General features: G+C 53.3%; 1 protein-coding gene across 2 annotated transcripts in view; it reads right to left on the bottom strand.

Annotated features, from left to right (window-relative positions):
- F11R (F11 receptor) overlaps positions 1-22351 on the bottom strand; it is a 32355-nt gene extending 10004 nt beyond the window's left edge. For both annotated transcript variants that reach the window (XR_013812923.1, XM_079760774.1), the window contains exon 1: positions 22193-22351. Coding sequence is in view for 1 of the 2 variants with exons in the window: in XM_079760774.1 (XP_079616900.1) it covers positions 22193-22253 (61 nt within the window). In the remaining variant the exon portion in view is untranslated. The remainder of the gene's footprint in view (positions 1-22192) is intronic.
- Positions 22352-23233: the final 882 nt, after the last annotated feature.

The raw sequence follows: 23233 nt of genomic DNA, 5'->3' as shown, positions 1-23233 counted from the left end.
TCAATATAATATATATATATTTTTTTAAATGGTGTTTCCTCTGCAGCTCATGCAGTCCCTGCGTTGTATCCACTGGGCTAAAGGGGTGTCCCTGCCACCCGGTGGTGGCCACTGGGGTCTCCGCACACCCCAGAGACTGGCAGCCAGCCCCGTCATGGGTGCTGGGATCCCCGGGCTGCATGCAACAGCAGCCACCAGGGTCTCTGCATACCCCAGAGGCCAGCAGCCAGGCCCCCCCATCATGGGCGCTGGGCTGGGGGTATGGACCCGAACCACCGCTTGGCACCTGAGCACATGCAAGCGGCTGGGGGCGGGGTTGGAACATCCCCGTCTCCGAATGCCCCAGAGGCCAGTAGCCAGCCCCGTCATGGGCACCGGGCTGGGGGGTATGCAGGGACCCCTGGGTCGTACACGGTAGTGGCCACCAGGGTCTCCGCATGCTCCAGAGGCCAGCAGCCAACTCCCTGTCATGGGTGCCAGGCTGGGGGCATGGACCCGAACTGCCGCTTAGCACCGGAGCACATGCAAGCAGCTGGGGGCGGAGCAGGAACATCCCTGTCTCTGAATGCCCTGGAGGCCAGCAGCCAGCCCCATTGTGAGCACCCGGCTGGGGGTGTGGACCCGAACCGCCACTTGGCGCCAGAGCACGCTCAAGTGGCTGGGGGTGGGGCGATGCGAGGATGTTCCTGCCCCACCCCCAGTAGCTTGGCTGCTGCACCCATAGTCCCGGAATGGCCGAGGGTGTTCTGGGACCCCTGCCGCTCAGGGCCTAAGTGCAGGCCTACAGGCTAGGAGCGGCCTGAGTCCCAAGTATGTTCCTGGGACCCAGGCCGCTTGGTGCCTGCGTATGCAAATTAACCACCATCTTTGGGGGGTTAATTTGCATACTTGCTCCTGATTGGCTGGTGGGCGTGGCTTATGGGCATAGCAGAGGTAAGGTCTATTTGCATGTTTCTCTTTTATTATCCTATCTAATAAAAGAGTACTATGCAGATTGATCATCACTGCAACACACAATATAGCTGCCCCCATGTGGTCAAAGATCCTGCCCCCATGTGGACACAAGATGGCAACCACAAGATGGCCAGCAGGAGAGGGCAGTTGGAAGGCACCCGGCCTGCAAGGGAGGGCAGTTGAGAAGGACCAGGCCTGCAAGGGAGGGCAGTTGGAGGTGATCAACCCTGCAGGAGAGGGCAGTTAGGGGTAACCAGGCCGGCAGAGGAGGGAAGTTGGGGGCAAACAGGTTGGCAGCAGAGTGGTTAGGGGGTGATCAGGCTGGCAGGCAGAAGCGGTTAGGGGCAATCAGGAAGGCAGGCAGGCAAGCAGTTGGGAGCCAGCAGTCCTGGATTGTGAGAGGGATGTCCGACTTCCCGTTTAAGCCCGATCCCGGGGATCGGGCCTAAACGGGAAGTCGGACATCCCTTGAGGGGTCCCAGATTGCAGAGGGTACAGGCTGGGCTGAGGGACAACCCCTCTCCGTGCACGAATTTCGTGCACCGGGCCTCTAGTATAGGATATTGAGATTCTGCTTCCTGGCAATTGTCAACAGTTTGGCTCAAATAAACACAAAAATGCTTCACAGGTTTGAATGTTTTTACATGAACATTACTTGGAGTAGTGCGGCAGGATTCCAAAGAAGCTCACCCAGGACCATCCTGCGGACCTGGACCCAGTGTAGGATCCAGCAAGGGGCCCATAGAGCCCGCCAGTTCCCCGCCCATTGGGTGAACTTGGGTGGGTTGTCTCTTGGATCTGGGACCTTCCCTTGCTTTTTTGGTAGAGGGTCTGACTTTATTTGAGCTGTATTTTAAAATCCTCAAGGTGGAACTAAGGTTAAGGGTAAGAACCCAGGCTAAGGCAAGACTGGAGGGGAAAATGGGTGGCTGGTTTTGATTTTGGCTTTTCGATCGGAATTGCTTTCTGAGAGTCTGAGCAAAAAGCCCTCACTATATAAATGAGAGCTGAACTCCTTCAGCTCCGAAGATAAAGGGCACATGCTCTCTGCAGCCCGGTTCTCGTGTGTCCTTAGGTGACTAAGAATCTCTGTGGAGGGGTCAGAGGTCCTTCCCACAATGTGCAGGAGCCCCATAGGGAAGTCCCAACTCAACCGTAATTAACTAACTGGCTCATCCAGAGGCCCCATAAGGCGTGGTCTGCCAGGGCCCCAGCCCTTCTGGTTGTGTTAGACAGCCGGGAGAGAAACTGAGGCACGTAAGAGGGTGAATGGGACTCGAGGGGTGAGAGCCTCGTGAAGCTCAATCCATAGCAGCTCACTTGGACCCACTACATTACAACCCTAGGAAATTTGCAGATATCCAAAAATAAAATAAAAAGTTAACATGGGACATTGTGTCTCCGAGGCCAGAAGCTCCCAGACCCCAGCCTCTTAATCCTCCTGACAGAAAGCCTTTACTTGCAGGTGCTTTACAGAAATGGGAAGATTTAACCAGAAAACGTCAACTTACAAATGGCCCCAATGCAGTTGTCCTTGGGCACCTACATTAACATTCTGCCTGCGGAAATTAGAAAAATGCCGGCTCTAACACTGAACTGAATGACTATACGGGAAGCATATCTTGATTTGGAAGTTAGAAGTTTCTAAGGAAAAGCATAGAAAAAAATATTCTTTTTAAAAAAAAAAGGAGCCCTAACCGGTTTGGCTCAGTGGATAGAGCGTCGGCCTGCGGACTGAAAGGTCCCAGGTTCGATTCCGGTCAAGGCCATGTACCTTGGTTGCGGGCACATCCCCAGTGGGAGGTGTGCAGGAGGCAGCTGATAGATGTTTCTCTCATCGATGTTTCTGACTCTCTATCCCTCTCCCTTCCTCTCTGTAAAAAATCAATAAAATATATTTTTTTAAAAAAGGAAAGTAATAAGAAATGCTAGAGACTGTCTCAGAACTAGTATTCTGAAGCTAATAAATGCCTACCCCATCCCCCCTCCCTTTCTGAGCTTCCCTGTCCACACTCGCCCTTTCCCCTCCCTTCTTCCTTCCCCTTCCACCTCCTCTACTACCACTCACTTGAGGGAAAATGAGAAGAGGGATTCCAACAGCTCCCTTTGGAAAAAGCTGGTCTCGGCTAGAGAGGAACCAGAATTGTTCCCGACTTTACCCGGACCCTGAAGGATTCACAAAAACGTAACTGTCAGAACAGGTGATCCTGGCTCTTCTGACCCGTTCCAATCAACACACCACTGGTTTCCGAGGGAAGGCCACAGTCACTCAGTCCGGTCTGCTGGGAAACTGCAGAGGAGGCTTTGCGGTAAGAAGCCAGGTCACCATAAGAAAGATTGTCTGAAAAGAAAGCCTGAAGGCGATTTACTGAGAGAAAACAGAAGCGAGCATTGGGCTGCTCCAGGACGATGAGGGGGTATTCCCCCTTCTCCTTACTAACTCTTTAGGAGAAATTGAAATTACCATAAAAGGGGAAGTCACTAAGGGCCTTGTAGATACTGGGGCTACTTTATCTGTTATTAACCTGCCCACGTAAGTTCCCCTCTGCCTCGGAGTAAGGCTTCTGTACAAGTGGTAGTGGTACCTAAGCAACCCACGGCTGTTTTAAAATCAGAACCGGTCCCCTTTCAACTAGGGCACGTTAAGGGACAACATATATTTTACTGGTCAGATCGGTCCCAATTGATCAGATAGGGCGAGTTTTTGTGTTTTGTTTTTTAATGAGTGATGTCCGTATGCTTTTCGCAGAAGGGCAATAAGTATTTAGAACTAAATGAACCAGATGCTGAACCAAAAGGGAAAACGATGATTTTAAAAGAACCTCCCAAGAGGAAACTAACCTTGAGACTGACTGACGTTTGCTAACCACCTTTCTTCATGATTAACTTCCATGAGAGCCTGAGAGAAGGCTTAACAGGGGACCCGCCCCTCAGAATGGCCCAAACAGCCCAGAGACGTGCAGAGATGCCTAACCCTCGGCTTGCTGCACATGCCTCTGTGGACGGGAACCTGGCCACAGGGCCTTCGGAGTCCCCTTTCCTATTGGGGTACAAACTCTTCATCTGGGAGAAATTTGACTCGAGGTCCCTCAAGAAAAAAGGCTAATCTTTTGCAACATAGCCTGGCCCCACTATAAAGTGATAATGGAGAGGTCTGGCCAGTTACTGGCACCAGTAAGTGGAATGCTACCCTGCAGCTGACCCTGCTTTCCCATTCCCAGGGAAGTGAATGGAGAATGAGGCCTTCTGAGATCAATGTGTCTTTTCCATACAAGAAAGCCCTTATGAGTCAGAAAAGGCCCTCAGCTATATGCTCCCTGTAAACTAGATCTCTGTAATGGCTACAGAGCCGCAGAGAAACCTCCCAAGAGGAAAATGGAAAGAAACATTTCAAAATGGGTGAATTTGTTAGTCCTTTGCCAACATCTGCCAATCCTTGAGGAATTAAAAAATACTGTCCTTCTTTTACATTGCAGTCTTGACAGGGTCAGAGGTGTGTGGCTCAGAATATCAAAGCCCACTGAACCTTTACATTCCCCCAAACCTCCCCTGCTCAGCTCAAAATGCTTCTAGAGAACTAGAAGCCTGGTGCACGAATTTGTGCATGGGTGGGTCCAGCCAGCCGGCCTGCCCTGATCAGGACTGATTAGGCCACCTGGCCAGCTGGGGGAACTCTGGTAGAACTCCCAGACGAGGGGACAATTTGCATATTAGCCTTTTATTATATAGATTGGCTTTCAAAAACCAATGTCCCAGGACCTTTGAGATGCAAATACCAGGAACTCCTTTTTTTTAACTTTCACAATTTTTATTAAACCCTAGTCTAATTTAATCTATAGACACCATCCTACTGTGAACATCCTATCTAATAAAAGAGCAATATGCAAATTAACAGTCACTCTGCTACACCCACAAGCCAATCAGGATAAAATATGCAAATAAACCCAACCAAGATGGCTACAGCCACAGAGAACAGAAGGGAGGCTTGGGTTTCCCCGGCAATGGAGGAAGCCAAGCTTTCCGCACACCCTGGCCGGCCCAGGCCTCCGCTCCAGGCTACAAAGTTTCAATTGTAAAAGATAAATAAACTCCAGATATCAGGGCCTCCGCTTGAGTCGCCATGGGGCATGGCCAGCCTGCAAACCACCACAGGCCCCTCGCACAGGCCGCCCCACGCCCCAAAGGAACCCCCACCCCGATCCGGGACACCCTTCAGGGCAAACCAGCCGGCCACCACCCGTGCACCAGGCCTCTATCCTATCTAATAAAATAGTAATATGCAGATTGACCATCACTCCAACACATAAGATGGCTGCCCCCATGTGGTCAAAGATGGCTGCCCCCATGTGGACACAAGATGGCCACCACAAGATGGCCAGCAGGGGAGGGCAGTTGGGAGGGACCAGGTCTGCAAGGGAAGGCAGTTGGGGGCGATCAAGCCTACGGGGAGGGCAGTTAGGGGTGACCAAGCCGGCAAAGGAGGGCAGTTGGGGGGGACCAGGCCTGCAGGGGAGGTAGGGGTGACCAGGCCTGCAGGGGAGATCAGTTAGGGGCAAACAGACTGGCAGGGGAACAGTTAGGCATCAATCAGGCTGGCAGGGGAGTGGTTAGGGGGTGATCAGGCTGGCAGGCAGAAGCAGTTAGGGGAAATTAGGAAGGCAGGCGAGCAGTTGGGAGCCAGCAGTCCTGGATTGTGAGAGGGATGTCCGACTGCCTGTTTATGCCCAATCCTACTGGGATCGGGCCTAAACGGGCAGTCGGACATCCCTCAAGGGGTCCCAGATTGGAGAGGGTGCAGCCTAGGCTGAGGGACACCCCGCCCCCATGCACGAATTTTGTGCACCGGGCCTCTAGTCTATATAATAAAAACCCAGTGGTCGTAATGCCATAACGACCAAAGAGCAGTTGCTATGACGCCTACTGCGGCCAGTGAACCCAGCCCCTCCGCCAGCCCCACCCCAGATCAGCCTCTCCCACCCTAATTGAGGGTGGGTGGCTAGCCAACCCCCACGGTACTCCCCCGCGGCCCCTCGCCCAGGCTGGCCCAGCAAACCACTGGCGGCCTCTCACCCAGGCCAGGGCGGCTCTGGGGGCCCGGCATGCGTGGCTCAGTCTTTTAAAAATAAAGAAAGACCCTCTGGCGCCTCCCGGCACTGGCTGTCCCGCCCCCACCCCAGTGGAGTGGAGCCCCAGGCAGAGCCACTCCCGCTGGGTGGGTGTGGACCATGCGGCCCCAGGCCCGTGGGGGTGGAGAGGGTCGCGCCGCAGCCAGTGTAGCTGCGCCGATAACTTTGCTGGGGAGGCCGCGGGGCTCCCGCGTGTTCGGGGGCAGCCTGTTTGTGCCGGGACCTGGGTGCACGGCCGCACGCATGCGGTGGGCATGTGCTGGGAGCGCAGTGCAGGCACCCTATGGACATGTGTGTCTGAAAACGTGTGCCCACACCTTGGTGTGCACAGATACAGCTGTTTCTCAGAGGTGCACGTACCTGGAAAGGTGCTTTATCTGTAATGGGCAGTTTTCAAAATGTAACCCAGAGCCAGGGATCTTAGCGAAAACACGCACAGGAGAAAAGGTTTTGGTGCGAAACACAAAGCTGTAATGGAAGTGTTTATGCCCAAACGTGCTGTGAATCAAACATATGGCGATATTTATCGTCTGGTGAGTCTGCTGGAAAGGTTTGGTCGATCAGTTCTCATTTCACAAAAATAAAATAATGTGACTAAGTGATTACTAAATATATGCTTCTAAGGTAAAGCAGTTTACCCACTTTGTGTACTTTTTGCACGTGTGTAGCACAGCAAGGCTGTTTATAAAGAATAACTTGGATGATGTGACAATATGGTTGAGGAAGGGGGTGTGGCCGGTTTTTTTAAAAATGAAGCACCTCACAGTTTTTAAGATAAACGTGTTAACCTAAAATCTTCAGAAGGCAGGGTCAGGGGTCTTTTAAGATCTTTGTATATAGGCCTAAGACAAAAAAGCAGCTACCTTTTTAGGATGTGGCCTGAAAGAAACCTGTTATTTTCAGTTATTACTGTCTTCAAAGTAAAATAACATTTTTGGCCCTAGCTGGTGTGGCTCAGTGGGTAGAGCGTTAGCCTGCAGACTGAAGGGTCCCGGGTTCGATTCCAGTCAAGGGCACATGCCAGGGTTGTGGGTTGGCCTGGGCGAGGGGCCACGGGGGAGTAGCGTGGGGGTTGGCTAGCCACCCACCCTAAATCAGGGTGGGAGAGGCTGATCTGGGGTGAGGCCAGGGGAGGGGCCGGCCTCGCTGGTCGCAGTGGGCGTCATAGCAATAAGGCTATGACTACTTGGTTTTTATTATATAGATTATCCTCCTTATGGATTCCTGGTGGAAACAATATCTGTCTTTCTAGAAACCTTTTCCTATTAGACATGAAAAAGTTAACTTGGGTATCTGTTAATCTTTCCTACCTGATAGACAATGATATTCTGGTTATCAGCTATGATAATGAAGTTAATGTTCTGTTGGCCACACACTGGTGGTCTTCTACTATCAATGTAAGCTTTGGTACATTTTTCAGGCTGTATCTATTACAGAGGACCATCTTGGACAAACCCCCCCAAGAACACCTCCCCATACTTCCCGTGGTACCATTATATATGGATCTAATCTAGATGAGTATTCTAGATGAATATTGCTTAACTATAGGAATGGATGAAACTAACTGCCCAGAAGGAAAATGAGAACTTCTGGATAATAGCAGATACTTGTTCCCCTCAGAGCCTTCCTTGTCTAATATTAGACATTTTCTGTTCCTAATCAGTGTTATTGGTTTAATATTATTGCTTTTGTTCCTGGTATGTAAATGTTACACTAGATGCAGAAAAACAAAACTTAAGACGAGCAGCAAAAAGACTTGGTTCATGGTGGCTCAAATATTAGAAATGATCCAAGATACTTTTTAACAAGAACGTATAGGATCTGACTGCCTCTCGTTTACTTGCCTTTTATTTTGAATAATAATAATTCAACCTTAAGTGCCATCTAAAGTTATGGTCTTGCCCCATCCCCAGTGGTCCACCCTGTTCAGCAAGACAAATGCCGCCACTGAGACTTCCCAGGAATGAGCCTGCCTAGCACCGTGGGACCCCATGATCCAACCAGAAGGTTGGTCATCAGTGCATCCTTTGGATTGATTTATGGCCAAAAGGTGGATGTGTGGGTGAAAAGAGCTACATGCTAGCCTGACCAACTCAGGGAAGGCCTGCATGGCAGTCTTGCAAACTCAGAGACCTAAAGTCACCACAAAGGATGGTCTGAAATTAAAACTTCAACTAGAAGCAGTTACGGTGGGTAGTCACGTCCTAGGCCAGTATCTTCCCTGACAAGGTCAACCTTTACCTTCACTGAGCCTGTTGCCTTTTTGCATCTATGATAACATGTCGTTGGAATGTGAAAGTAATTTTCCTTTTCCCAGAACCCTCAAAGCACAGGCACCACTCTGCAGAGACCACAAATCTCGTCATTGTTACTGAGTTAATCGTTGACTATTATCTATCCTGCACCCACCTAAGTAAAGAAGTTTGTGTCTATCACTTTACTTTTTATCCAATCCGAGGTTCCCCCCCTTTGCTTTCTCCCGCCTCCCTAATTCATCACCAATGGAGTTCATGTAACCCACTTACCTCTCCTCCTTTGATTGTGATGTACAAAACAAGGTGGAAAACAGCCATTCTCTGCAACATTGAAATTCTGCTTCCCGACAATTGTTGACAGTTGGGCTCAAATAAACTCACATTCTTCACAGGTTTGGATGTTTTTTTAAGTTAATGGCTTCTTCGGCACATAGCTCCTCTGCACATGCTTCTTTTTCTGACTTCAATATGTTCTTCAGTTAGACATAAATGTAAATACTGCCTGGAGTATAAGTACTCCAGCCCACCAAACCCTCTCCTTTATCACTGTAATTGCAGGGGCAGCCAGCAGAGTGAAGCCAGCCAGCAGCCACCTCCTCATCAGTTCTGTTGCCCTCGCCTCATCGCAAAACCCTTTGCCCTTGACCTTGAACCTGTACTTGGCATACTGTGATACATACACCAATGTCTACTAATGTCCATCATGCACCAAGACTGAAGGGAACTTCATCCTTTGCATTGTAATGTTTAATTCACTCTAATTTCACAACAAGAAAAGCCACAAAGTCAAAGGCATCAATCAATAGACCTGTGGCCCTTTCCTGCACAGAAAACCTCCACTTAATCTTGTTCCTCTCCAGCTGAATCCTCTTCCCTCCGTTAAGGAAGTTGTCCATCCAGTTTCCAGCCAACACACCTAGTCACCACCCACCTACTGCAGTATGGCTTTGGCTCTGACCTTGGAATTAAAATTGCTTTTACTAAGGTCACCAGTCATCATATTTCGCAATTCTAAGATGCCCTGATTATAAGGTATAACATCAATTTAGTAAGAGCTTCTTGAGGGGAAATTATATTAAACACTAGTGCCCCAATGCACAAAATTCGTGCACATTAAAAGGGGATTAATTAGATATATTTTAATATTGCTATTTGCCCTTTCTCTATAATAGAAGTGGCAGAGATGAAAGAAAATTAGTAAAATGTATATGAAAACCTTCCTCCTGTCAGAGTCTGGGGTGCACCATGGGACCCAGAGTCAAGTCCCCACCCACCCACGTGCACCTCAAAATTGCAGGAGACCCAGACCCGGCTCTCACCCCCGCACATTGGGCTAGATCCAGACCCGGCCATCCCACCCTTATCAAGTCCCGCTGGGCAGGGGGGGGGGGGGGGGGGGGGGGGGACGGTGGCCTCAGCCTCAGGTTCCCTGGCCCAGCACCGAGGTGGGGAGCATGGCCTGAGGTCCCCCAGCCCGGGACGGGGGACACACCTTAAGGTCCCCCAGTCAAGTCCCACTGGATGGGGGACACAGCCTTGAGGTCCCAGCCCAGCACTGGGGCAGGGGGCACACCTTGAGGTCCCCCGTCAAGCCCCACTGGGCAGGGAGTGGGGGTGCGGCCTCAGGTCCCCTGGCTCGGTGCCAGGGCCGGGGGGGGGGGGGGGGCATGGCTTAAGGTCCCCCAGGGCTGGCACCAGGGTGAGGGGTGCAGATGTGGTCCCCTGGCCTGGCGCTGGGATGGGGGAGCAGCCGGAGGTCCTCTGGTCCAGCCCCGGGGTGGGGGGGGGGGGAGGGGGCTTGGCCTGAGGTTCCCTGTCAAGCCCCACAGGTAGGGGTGGGGGGTCACACAGCCTCAGGTCCCTGCTGATTGCTCATTAAGGCTCATTACAGGAACTCAGCCTCCGCTGTGGGGGCAGCCATCTTGTGTTACAGAAACCCCATCTCTGCTGTGGGTGCCGCCATCTTTGTGGCAGAGTGATGATCAATTTGCATATTCCCTCTTTATTATATAGGAGGATATGTAGGCTATACATCACACCCAATTTCCAAAACATTATAATTGTCATAGAATCAGGAGCATGCAGCATTCTCTGGTTACCTTCTGTGTCCTTTGCAAGACATTTGCCCTGCCCATCACCCTCCTCAGAGGTCCCTCCAGCCCCTTGGTTTCTATGTGTGGCCTCAGAGTCCGGTCTTAGCTTCACCTCCTCTGTCCATCTCTTAATGTGTGATCCCCAGCAGCATCCTGGCCAGTGGTCGACACACTCACTAGTCAACAGAGCCAAGTATCAACAGTCCAACGATTGAAATTTCTTTTGAGAGCCAAATTTTTTAAACTTAAACTTCTTCTAACGCCACTTCTTCAAAATAGACTCGCCCAGGCCGTGCTGTTTTGTGGAAGAGCATGTGGCTCGCGAGCCGCGGTTTGCCGACCACGGGTCCTGGCCTTTTCTCTTCTCCATATTCCCCAGGAAATCTCAGTGCAGCCCAAAATCCATTTACACCACACCAGCCACCTCTAGCCACCACCTCACCTGACACGTCCACGGACTTCCCACCACTCCTGCCATCGCCCCTGCCTCCCTGCCCTCTCCAGGTTGGCGGGACCACTGCTTACTCGGTCACCTTCTGGCTACCACCATCTGCCCTTCCCTCTAGTCCAGCACCCAGCTTTACGACGTCACCTCCCCAATCCCCTCAAGCTGCCCCTCCGCTAATTCCACTGCCGCGTTTGAGTGCCAACGTCACCTGGAGAACTGCAATTACTCTCCAATCAGCTTCTCTGCCTTGTTAACCTCATCCCACTCAGACCACCCTCCATCCCCCTGCTGAGGAGGAGCGGGCACTCAGGGAGCGCTCACTACCTGCCAGGCACTGCTGTGAGCACCCACCACAAGGACTGTTTCTCCCACAGCGGCACGTCTGTGGGTGGCACAGCTGCGGTCCTTAAAGAGGCCCGGAGCACCGGATTCTCCACGCCCTGGCCTGGTGAGGCGCTGCCATCACCCTCTGCTCTTGCAATTGGCCCTCCAGCAACTAAAACCTGAATACAGCTCCCAGAAGTGCGGCTGCTTTTTCACAACACACTGTTCCGGCCACATGAGCCCCCTCCCCTCTTTCTTCATCCGCCTGCCTTCCAGAAAGGCCTCCCGCAGAGGCGAGGCTCCCACGCCCCGAGCAAAGCACTGTCACCGCAGGTCCCGAGTCAGAGCACCTCCTGTCGGCAGTAACCCTGAGTCAGAGCACCCCCTGTCGGCAGTAACCCTGAGTCAGAGCACCTCCTGTCGGCAGTAACCCTGAGTCAGAGCACCCCCTGTCGGCGGTAACCCTGAGTCAGAGCACCTCCTGTCGGCAGTAACCCTCGGAGTCAGAGCACCTCCTGTCGGCAGTAACCCTGAGTCAGAGCACCCCCTGTCGGCAGTAACCCTCGGAGTCAGAGCACCTCCTGTCGGCAGTAACCCTGAGTCAGAGCACCTCCTGTCGGCAGTAACCCTGAGTCAGAGCACCCCCTGTCGGCGGTAACCCAGAGTCAGAGCACCTCCTGTCGGCGGTAACCCTGAGTCAGAGCACCCCCTGTCGGTGGTAACCCAGAGTCAGAGCACCTCCTGTCGGCGGTAACCCTGAGTCAGAGCACCCCCTGTCGGCAGTCAGAGCACCCCCTGTCGGCGGTAACCCTGAGTCAGAGCACCCCCTGTCGGCAGTCAGAGCACCCCCTGTCGGCAGTAACCCTGAGTCAGAGCACCCCCTGTCGGCAGTAACCCTGAGTCAGAGCACCCCCTGTCGGCAGTAACCCTGAGTCAGAGCACCTCCTGTCGGCAGTAACCCTGAGTCAGAGCACCCCCTGTCGGCAGTAACCCTGAGTCAGAGCACCTCCTGTCGGCGGTAACCCTGAGTCAGAGCACCTCCTGTCGGCGGTAACCCTGAGTCAGAGCACCTCCTGTCGGCGGTAACCCTGAGTCAGAGCACCCCCTGTCGGTGGTAACCCAGAGTCAGAGCACCTCCTGTCGGCGGTAACCCTGAGTCAGAGCACCCCCTGTCGGCAGTCAGAGCACCCCCTGTCGGCGGTAACCCTGAGTCAGAGCACCCCCTGTCGGCAGTCAGAGCACCCCCTGTCGGCAGTAACCCTGAGTCAGAGCACCTCCTGTCGGCAGTAACCCTGAGTCAGAGCACCCCCTGTCGGCAGTAACCCTGAGTCAGAGCACCTCCTGTCGGCGGTAACCCTGAGTCAGAGCACCTCCTGTCGGCAGTAACCCTGAGTCAGAGCACCTCCTGTCGGCGGTAACCCTGAGTCAGAGCACCTCCTATCGGCAGTAACCCTCGGAGTCAGAGCACCTCCTGTCGGCGGTAACCCTGAGTCAGAGCACCCCCTGTCGGCGGTAACCCAGAGTCAGAGCACCTCCTGTCGGCGGTAACCCTCGGAGTCAGAGCACCCCCTGTCGGCGGTAACCCTGAGTCAGAGCACCCCCTGTCGGCGGTAACCCTGAGTCAGAGCACCCCCTGTCGGCAGTCAGAGCACCCCCTGTCGGCGGTAACCCTGAGTCAGAGCACCCCCTGTCGGCAGTCAGAGCACCCCCTGTCGGCGGTAACCCTGAGTCAGAGCACCCCCTGTCGGCAGTAACCCTGAGTCAGAGCACCCCCTGTCGGCAGTAACCCTGAGTCAGAGCACCTCCTGTCGGCAGTAACCCTGAGTCAGAGCACCCCCTGTCGGCAGTAACCCTGAGTCAGAGCACCTCCTGTCGGCGGTAACCCTGAGTCAGAGCACCTCCTGTCGGCGGTAACCCAGAGTCAGAGCACCTCCTGTCGGCGGTAACCCTGAGTCAGAGCACCTCCTATCGGCAGTAACCCTCGGAGTCAGAGCACCTCCTGTCGGCGGTAACCCTGAGTCAGAGCACCCCCTGTCGGCGGTAACCCAGAGTCAGAGCACCTCCTGTCGGCGGTAACCCTGAGTCAGAGCACCCCCTGTCGGCGGTAACCCTCGGAGTCAGAGCACCCCCTGTCGGCGGTAACCCTGAGTCAGAGCACCTCCTGTCGGCGGTAACCCTGAGTCAGAGCACCTCCTGTCGGCGGTAACCCTGAGTCAGAGCACCTCCTATCGGCAGTAACCCTGAGTCAGAGCACCTCCTATCGGCGGTAACCCTCGGAGTCAGAGCATCTCCTATCGAGTAAACCCCTGGAGTGATGCTGAGTACTGCTCCAGGCAAAATCTGCTCAAATCTGCAATGAATGAACAACAAAGAGCTGTAACTTACTCCCAGCAGGCATTCACTCATTGAGGCTTATCTAAAAGAGAAGCCCATTTTCCAACTGGCAGATAGGCTGTGTCCCAACCAAGTGTGGTGAAAGGGGCCACATCTCACCTGCCCAGCTCAGGGAAGGCCTGTGCGGCGATGGTCTGAAATTAAAACTGTTAGAATTAAAAAGAAGTCTACGGCCCTAGCAGTGTGGCTCAGTGGATAGAGCGTCAGCCTGCGAGTGAAGGGTCCCGGGTTCGATACCTGGTCAGGGCACATGCCGGGGTTGTGGGCTCGATCTCCAGCAGGGGAAGTGCAGGAGTCAGCCAATCAATGATTCTCTCTCATCATGGATGTTTCTATCTCTCTCTCTCCTTCTCCCTTCCTCTCTGAAAAGAATAAAAAAATATATATTTTTTTTTAAAAAAGGCAGTGTATGGTGGGTAATCATGTCCTAAGCTTCCCAGAAAAAGATCAACTTTGATCTTAACTGAGCCTATTTTCTTTTTGCATCTACGACAACATGACAACATGACGTTGGAATGTCAGGGTAACTTGTAACTTCTCTTTTTTCCAGACCCCTCTGGAAAACCAATGTGCCTGGGAGACCACAAATTCCCTCATTGTTATTGTTATCATGTTAATTGTTGACTGTTAACTATTCTATACCCACCTATGCAAAATTAGTATGTCTTATCGCTTCATTTCCTCCAATCCCAGAGGTTCTCTCAACCCCCGCACCCCCGCTTTGCTTTCTCCCACCTCCCTAACCTACTACCAATGGCGTTCAAGTCACCCACTAGCGGTTCCTCCTTTGATGATAATTTATAAAAACGGTGAAAATTGCCATTCTCTAGAAAAGGAGCATTATTTCAACACATTGAGATTCTGCTTCTGGAAATTGTTGACAGTTTGGCTCAAATAAACTCACAAAATTTCTTTACCGGTTTGAATGTTTCTTACATTAACAGAAGGGGAAAAAACCTAAATTTAAAACCCAATCTTTAAAAAAATTAATACTAACAAAGGTGTGTGTTTTTCCAAATGTTCAGTTCTCAAGGGGGGAAATGAGTGTCCATTTATCTTTTTTAAAACGTAGCTTCATCAACTTAACAATTAAGTGTTCTCAAAGCCGCTCCAGTCTGGAAGCTTACTTCCCGCTCTGCCCCTGCACCGCCAAGGGCGCCGGCCCCGGGGAGGGGTGTGGGGAGATCAGAATGTGGGGGCGCTCCAGGAGGTTTTGTAACGCAAACTCTCAATTAGCAGCAGAAAGTGGGGAGGAGGTGCCTCCACTTAAAACACCCCACGGTCTTCAAAGGCCCCTCGGCGGGGCCTGCTGCAGGGGAGACGCCTTCAAAGTTCCAGGGGAACGCTCCACGCCGGGGCCTGGAAATGGGGCCCATTGAAAACAGGGCCCTCAAGACGCCCGCTCACCCCGGCGGGCGGGGCGCTCTAGGACGAGGCGGAGGGGCCGGGCGGCTCCAGCCCCGGGACCGGCTCCCGCCGGAGGGCAGGCCGAGGGCCGCCGTGCTGTGGGGCTTGCTATCCCGGCCGAGCAGAATCATCAGAGGTCGGAGTTCAGGGACAAAAATAAAATGTTGGGAACTAGCTACCGTTATAAGAAATACTGGTCATTCTGTTAAACTGGATTGTTTTGTTCTGAGTAAGTAAAGCACATTGTAACCTGGCTGAGCAGGTCCCCCCTGAGAGAGGGGCCCAGGATCCTTCCAGAACTGCCTGTTGTCAGGAAAGATTAACCTATGGCCCCAACAAGGGACCTCGCCCAGCCCGCAGGGCCTGCAACTGCAACCATTGTACTCATTTTTATTCCTTTTGCCTCCTTCCCCTGCCTGTACCCCCGAGCCCCCCAGTAACCTCTGTCCTTCTACCCAATAGCAGCAGCTGGCTCATGGGGCGCCGAGCAGATGTTTGTGGACGACCTGCTGCTCTCCATGCTGCCGGCAGGACGGGAATACACGCTCATATGATTCAACCCTGCCTCTGCTCAACTGGCTCACGTGGTGACAGGCAGCCCGGACCCATTGATTGGCCAGGTTCATAAGCTGGGCACCAGTAATGGGCATGTCATTCGAATCCCCATTGATTCTCAAGTCAGCATGATGATATTTCTGCACAATGAAAGAATCAACATTCTGCCCAGAGAAGGACACTATCAACAAAATGAAAAGGCAGCTTATTGAATGGGAGAAAATGTTTGCAAATCATATATCTGATACAGAGTTAATGTCCAAAATACGTTTAAAAAAATGCATACTACTTAATAGCAAACACACACACACACACACCACACGCGTGCGCGCTAAAATGTGGGTCGAAGTTCTGGATAGACATTTTCCCAAAGACATACAAATGGCCACCATGATAGAACACCTCCCACCTGCTAGAGTAGCTATTATCAAAAGACAAGAAATAACCAGTGTTGCCCAGAAGGGGGAGAAAGGGAGGCCTGCGCTGTGGGGAGTGCAGACTGGCGCAGCAGCTATGGAAAGCAGTACGGAGATTCCTGGGGGGAAATTAAAAAGGTGACTACCATATGAGCCAGCAATTTCACCTGAGTATTTGCCCGAAAAAAATAAAAACACTAACTCAAAATGTTACAGCCCCATGCCCATTGCAGCATTTACAATAGCCACGTTAATATCCATCAACAGACAGTGAATATTATTCAGCCATAAAAGAATAAAATCTTCAACTTCATCAGTAGAGGAATGGAAAAATAGAATGAGCGATATTCGTAGGATAAAATGCTATCATCCAATAAAAGGAAACATATCTATATATTTATACATCTACAGATAGTTACTTATAATTTGTTTATGAATAGTTCATTATGAAATAAAATTTCTGAGGGGGAAAAAAAGAATGAAATCTTGCCCTTTATGATAACATGGATGGACTTAAGGGCATTATGCTAAGTAAAATAAATCAGACAGAGAGAAAGACCAATACCCTATCATCTCAGTTATATGTGAAACAAAAACAAAACACACATACAACTTCAAAGATACAGAAAACAGATTGGTGGCAAAAACTTTGTGGGGATGTAATATACAGCATGAGTATAGTTAATAATACTGTATTGAATACTTAAAGTTGCTAAGAAAGTAAATCTTAAAAGTTCTGTGGACAAAAGGGGCCACATGCTGACCTGACAAGCTCAGGGGAGGCCTGCATGGTGGTCTTGCAAACTCAGACCTAAAGTAACCACAAAGGATGGTCTGAAATTAAACTTGAACTAAATGCAGTTATGGTGGGTAGTCACATCCTAGGCCGGTATCTTCACTGACAAGGTCAGCCTTTACCTTCACTGAGCCTATCTGTCTTTTTGCATCTATGATAACATCCTTGAAATGTCTGGGTCACTTGTAACTTCCCTTTTCCTGGACCCCTCGGGGCACAACCTAATGCGCCTGGCCGCCAGGCAGAGACCACAGATTCCTTCATTGTTATGTTAATTGTTCCTGCACCCACCTAAGGATGTGTCCATCATTTTACTTTTTATCCAATCCCAGGGGTCCCCCCCCCTACACTTTGCTTTCTCCCACCTCTCTAGTCTATCACCAATAGATTTCAGGTAACCTACCTACGTCCCCTCCTTTGATTGCAATGTATAAAAATTGAGGAAAATCCACCACTCTCCGGAGCATCATCTCAATCAATTGTTTGGCTCAAATAATCTTACAAAAAGTCTTTACAGGTTTCAATGTTTTTACCATCACAGAGCCCTAGTCAAGTAGCTCAGTTGGTGAGAGCATCATCCATCCCTCTGTCAGGGCACATACAAGAAGCAACAAATGAATACATAAGTAAGTAAGTGAAGCAACACATTGATGTTTCTTTTTCTTTTTCCCTCCCTCTCCCTCTCTCACTTCAAAAAAAAAAAACACCCCACAATTTTAAAGAATCAATGAATTAAAAAAACTTTTTGTTTAAGTTTTTACCCAAGGGGGGACATCTGTAACTATGCACGGTGATGGTTAACTAGACTGACTGTGGTGATCGGTTCACAATGTAAACAAACAGTGAGTCATTGTGCTGTACACATGAACTCCATCAAAGAGAAAATAATCACATTATTTAAAGATCAGCATGCCAGGCCGGGTGGCTCAGTGTTGAGCGTGGACCTATAGACCAGGAGGTCATGGTTGAATTCCTGGTCAGGGCACAGGCCCAGGTTGCAGCTAGTGTACAGCAGGCAGCCAATCAATGATTCTCTCTCACCACTAATGTTTCTATTTCTCCCTCTCCCTTCCTCTCTGAAATCAATAAAAAATATATTTCAGAACAAAGAATAACAGGAAATATGGAAATATTGTCACACCAGGAAACACTGAATGATTAAATAAAACTTTAATGGTGAAATGAGGTAACAGATGAGTAAGAAATAGATTACTACACCATCAAGATCTGAAGTGTGCATGTGAGTCTTGATAAATTTCCAGGAAAGAAAAATGGCAGGAGACGAAGAGAGCACAGGTCACCTGGACCCTGGTGAGAACAGGAAAGCGGGCAGGTGGACAGCACAGGGTAGGAGGTGGGAGAGGAGTGAGTGAGGTACCGAGAAGGGGCGGGGGTGATGCTGGTATTCACACTCAAATCAATCAAGCGTGTTCCCAGACATTCAGCTGTGCCAACCTGTAAGACTGCGGATATAATGCCTGAAAATCACTTTGTATCCAAGTAATACGAAAACTAGCAAACTGTATTTTCCAAAATAGGTTCTATGTATACACTTGTCCGTGTGCTTGTCTTACATTGTGGCTGCAGGAGAGCCTAAGCCCCTTCCTCTGGGATCTGGGCAGGTCTTGTGACTGTCGGGGCCAGTGGAGTGATGACAGAGAGGTCTCCAAACCCCACATTTAGATTTGTGTCTGGTGTGCACTGTCTCAACAGAGTCTCACAGAAACCTTGAGACAAGCACTATTGCTTCCCTCCACTTTACAGATGAGAACACTGAGGCTGAGCATAGTTGCCCCGAATCACACAGCTACAAGCAGCAAGGAAGGAAACTTAACCCAAGTTAGACTTAAAGATGCCCTTAAAGATGCATGCACAGGACAGCTGCGCGTTATTTAGTACAGCAAAGAAAAAGAAAACTAAATGCCAACAAGGGTGAACAAGTAAATTATGCTATAGCCACACAGTGGAATTTGCTTAAAGCATATTTTGATATGTATACTAGTAATATATGAGGAAAGACTGGAATGGAATGGCAGCATTAAGTGTTTCTCTCCAGATAATAGGATTAACGTGATGTTCTGTATTCCTCCGTGTTTTCTCATTTTTCTCCCTAGAGCATGTATCATAAAAATAAGACTTAAAAAAGTAACTTCCATTCTGTGCGCCCCGAACGGGTTGTCCTCGGACAGCTCCTGGCGCCCTCTGCTTGGCTCCTGTTTGTCTCCGGCTCCTTGGGAGCAGCCCCCCAGGGATGCTCCACCCCAGCTCCTCACCCCCTTTGCCAGAGGGAAGGTGCTGTGAGGAGAAGCAAGAAGGATGCGCCAGAGGGCGGAGGCCTCCGGGCACCTAACACCCGTTCCTTGCACAGCAGGTCAGCAGGTCAAACCCACAGTGGAAAAGTGACTTCTTACTGCTTTATTAAGAAAGCCTTGTCTTCTCTATACACCGTTATTATAAATTTCCTTAAGTAGCCTTCTTGTTATGATTTTTTTGAATTCATTTTTTTAGAAAGGAAGGAAGGGGAGGGACAGAAAGGAGCCAGCCAGCCTCTGGTTTTCTCTACAAATTCATCCAAACGTCCCCTCCAGCCATGAGCCTCCCAGGACCCTGGGCCGGACCGCGCAGGGCTTGGCTTGGTGCCTCTTGGTGGGCTCGTGGTTCCCAGTGCCTCTGCTCCCCTCAGCTTCTTCTTCTTCTTTTTTTTTTAAAAATATATTTTATTGACTTTTTACAGAGAGGAAGGGAGAAGGATAGAAGAGTTAGAAACATCGATCAGCTGCCTCCTGCCCACCTCCTACTGGGGATGTGCCCGCAACCAAGGTACATGCCCTTGACCGGAATCGAACCCGGGACCCTTCAGTCCGCAGGCCGCTGCTCTATCCACTGAGCCAAACCGGTTAGGGCCCCTCAGAGCCTCTTGATAGCAGGTGTTACTCACTGTTTTATCCCTGATCTCTGGCACCCGCTCAGAACATTGTAAACACTGATGTTTATTGAATTAACAAATGAATTTGACGTTGCTGTACAACTAGAACTCAAAAACAGGCTCCCGCCCAGGCAGGCCAGGTCAGCACCGCTCCTCTCATTCCTGGAGGCTGGGGTGGGGCAGCGCAGGAAGGCGAGCGCGGGAGGAGAGCTTTGGGCCCAACAACAGGCAGGACGGTGTCCACAGCCGGCCGGCAGCGCGCTCTGAGGGTCAGAAGGGGTGGCACGCAGGCCAGGGGGCTCTCCCTCCCGCCCCTCCCGCCCATTCTCAGCAGCATTTCCAGTTCTGCCAGCTCGGCGCCGCCCCTCCCCCGCCCCGGCCCCGGGAAGGCCGGCCTGCCGGCCCAGTGCTCCAGGGGCAGGGACCAGACTTCCTGGCAGCCAGCTGCTTCCTCCGTCCTCCCCCACCGAGTGCACAATCGACAGGCGCCGGACTTTGGACGAAACCCTGCTTTTATCAGGGAGTCCCAGGCAGATGAACTCGGGAGTTCTCGGGCCTGGAAAGCCCCAGGATGTGTCCACTCACTCTGCTCCCACGATCCCCCCAAAACGCTGCAAAGTCTCCCGCAGAGAACGTGGCAGGTGGTCCCCGCCGGCCTGCGAGCAGGAAGCAGGAGAGTGCAGCCGTCTCTCCTCGGCGCCGACAAGGGGGAAACCAGCCCCCTCTTCTCGCCCAGCGCACACACCGCGCTTTCAAACCCGATGGCGCCCGGGAGGGTCCTATCCCGGCACATTCAGTGCCAGGAACAGGATGGAGGATGCGATGGGAGTCTACTGTGCCTCTTTTTGTGAGAAAAGGGAGTAGAAGCAAATACACATGTGTACACATGTACCTGTAACAAAACCCGAGGGACCGGCACTGTGGGAGGCATGCCGTGAGCAGGAAAGGGTGGGAGTGGACAGCGAACCTGGCCGTCATTGTGATCCTCCGAGCGCACCGCGATGTGAACCTATTCTAACACTTTTAAAAGCTAAAATCCCGGAGCTCTAGCCCCAACCAGACACGGCGGGATCAGGCCGAAGAGAAACGTCATCATCAAAGTGTCCCGGACCCCGGGGACCCCCCCCCCCCGAGCCGACAGGAGTGACTGCAGGTGAGGTCAGGCACAGCCCTGACCCGCAAAGCCAGGAGCCACGTCCACCAGAAACAGCGGGGCCACGACCCCCCCACGCGGGCCCCCGCCGGGCAGGCACCGGGGCGGCAGCCGAGGGAGGGGAGCCCCGAGGGCCGGTCCTCGGGGGCGGGAGCTGCCGCCCCGCAGGCTCAGGCGGCCCCGCCCCCCCCCCCGGGTGTGGGCCTCCGCGGGGTGACCAGGCCGACCTTCCGGTCCCCCTTCTCCCTGGGGAGGAGCCGCGCCGGACCTCCCGGCCCCTTCCCTGCCCGGAGCTCGTCGCCGGAGCAGCGCTTCCCTCCTCACGAACCCGGGGTCCCACCGCCACCCCTCGGCGGCTGCCGCGCCCCAGCCTGGAGGGCCGGCCCGCGCACGGCTCAGTCCTCCGGGGCAGCGCCTGCCTTCCCGGCGGCGGCCCGAGAGCCGTCCATGAAGGTGCCTCCGCGGTGCCCGGACCGGGCAGCGATCGAACCTGCAACCAGGCACCCGCGCTGGACCGGGATGGCCCCCCCACTGCCTGCGGCCAGGCCGGTGCTCACCGACGGGGGACGGGGCCCGGCCTCGGGGCACCGGGGACGCGAAGCCAGGCCGGACGGGGGCGGGGGCTCCGACCGCAGCCGCGCACTGACCATCCCTCTCGGGGTGCGGCCATGCGGCGGGGCCCGCTCCTCCACCGCGGACACGGCCTCCGGGACCCCGTCCCGCCAGGCGCGGGCCACGTCCCCCGGGGCCGGCGGGCTCCCCGGCGTCACGGCCGCAGCCGCTCGGGCCGAGCTGCGGTGGAGGAGCGGGCCGGGCGGGAGAAGCACGCGCCCAGGAAGCGCGGGGCCCGGAGCGCCCGCCGCCCGCTCGTGCGGGCTCCTGACCCAGGTCCTCCGAGAAAATCCGAGTTTGTTTTATTCCCTCTTCGGGCTCCGCTCGCAGACCCTCCAGCAGCCGCCCCGCCTCCCGAGCCCGGGGCCAGGGGCTCTCCGGCCGCCGCCCCAGGAGTCCTGGGGTCCCTTCGGGAGCGGGGCCCGCGGCTGCGGGTCGGGATTGCGGGGGGCCCTTCCCGGGGGCACGTGGAGGCAGGACCCTCACCTGGGTCAGGACGGGGAGGGGACCCGACCCCCCATTACTCCCCGCCGGCGAGTGTCAGGGAGGGGAGCCGACCGCGCCGCCCGGAGGGAGGGAGGGCGGGGAAGGCAGGGCGCGCCGGGCGTGGAAAGGCCGCGGAGGGCGAGGCCGGCAGGTTCGGGCCCGTCCCGGCTGCGGGCAGGGCCGTGAGGGCGGCGCGCTCCCACCTCGGTCCCGACCCACCGACCCTTCCCGAAATTCGCGAACTTACACAGGACCACGGACGCGAAGAGAAGCAACTCTTTCCTCCCGACTTTCGCCTTCGAATCCATCACGATCAGGATCCCGACGCGAAAGCGGCCGCCGCGCCCGGGACAGACCCAGCCGCGCGCCCAGCTTGGCCCAGGTCGCGCCGCGGCCCGTCCCCCAGAAGCCGATTGGCTGGGGCCACGCCCCTTCGCGTTGCGATTGGCAGAGGCAGCCGCCGCTCCGCTGAGTGACTTGCCGCCGCCAGGTGCAGTCCCGTCCACGACCACACCCCAGAGGCGGGGCGCCCTCCCAGCCCGAGGTGCCGATTGGCCGGGAGCCTGCCGCGCAGGGAGACCAGGCCCCACCTTCCTCAGGTGCGCACCTGCCCGGGCGGCCTCCGGAAGTGAGGTCTCTGGCTGGCTGGGTGCCCAGCTGGCGCCGGGGTGGGGAATACCTGGAAGGGCAGGTAGGGAAGCTAGGAGCAGGGCCTGGCTTTGTTTCTTGGTGGAGGTTTGAATGGAAATGACGGGGGCTATAGAAACCGTGGTCGCATCCTTAGCAAATGAAAACCGCATACTGGATGCGGGCGGTGGGGGCTGAGGACCAGGAGAGCAGTGATACCACCCTCAAACCCTGTTCCTCCGTGCACCCCTCGGCAGCACTCACTTGAGAACCTGCGCAGACAAGAGGGGAAGTGGGGAAAGCAGAATTACATTTTCTCGAGAACTTTAAGCATCTATACACCAAATACTCCAAGTAATACAAACTGACCTACAGATAATTCTATCAATATCACGGATATGTCCTTGAACGCGTGTGGTGTGTCCGAAGAGCCCTCACTGCTCAGCCGCTGGCTCCACTCACCTGACCTCTGAGCCAGGAGGCCACCCTGCCATTCCTCACATGCTTGGGTTGCAGGCTCGATCCCCCGTGCAGGGCGTGCAGGAGGCAATCACTGATTCTCTCTCATCATTGATGTGTTTCTCTCCCTCTCTCTTCCTCTCTGAAATCAATCCTATATAATAATCCTATATAATAAAAGCCTAATATGCAAATTGACCAA

This window comes from Cnephaeus nilssonii, assembly GCF_951640355.1.
Source record: "Cnephaeus nilssonii genome assembly, chromosome: 21".
Lineage (NCBI taxonomy): Eukaryota > Metazoa > Chordata > Mammalia > Chiroptera > Vespertilionidae > Cnephaeus > Cnephaeus nilssonii.
This window is presented reverse-complemented; position numbering and strand designations above follow the sequence as displayed.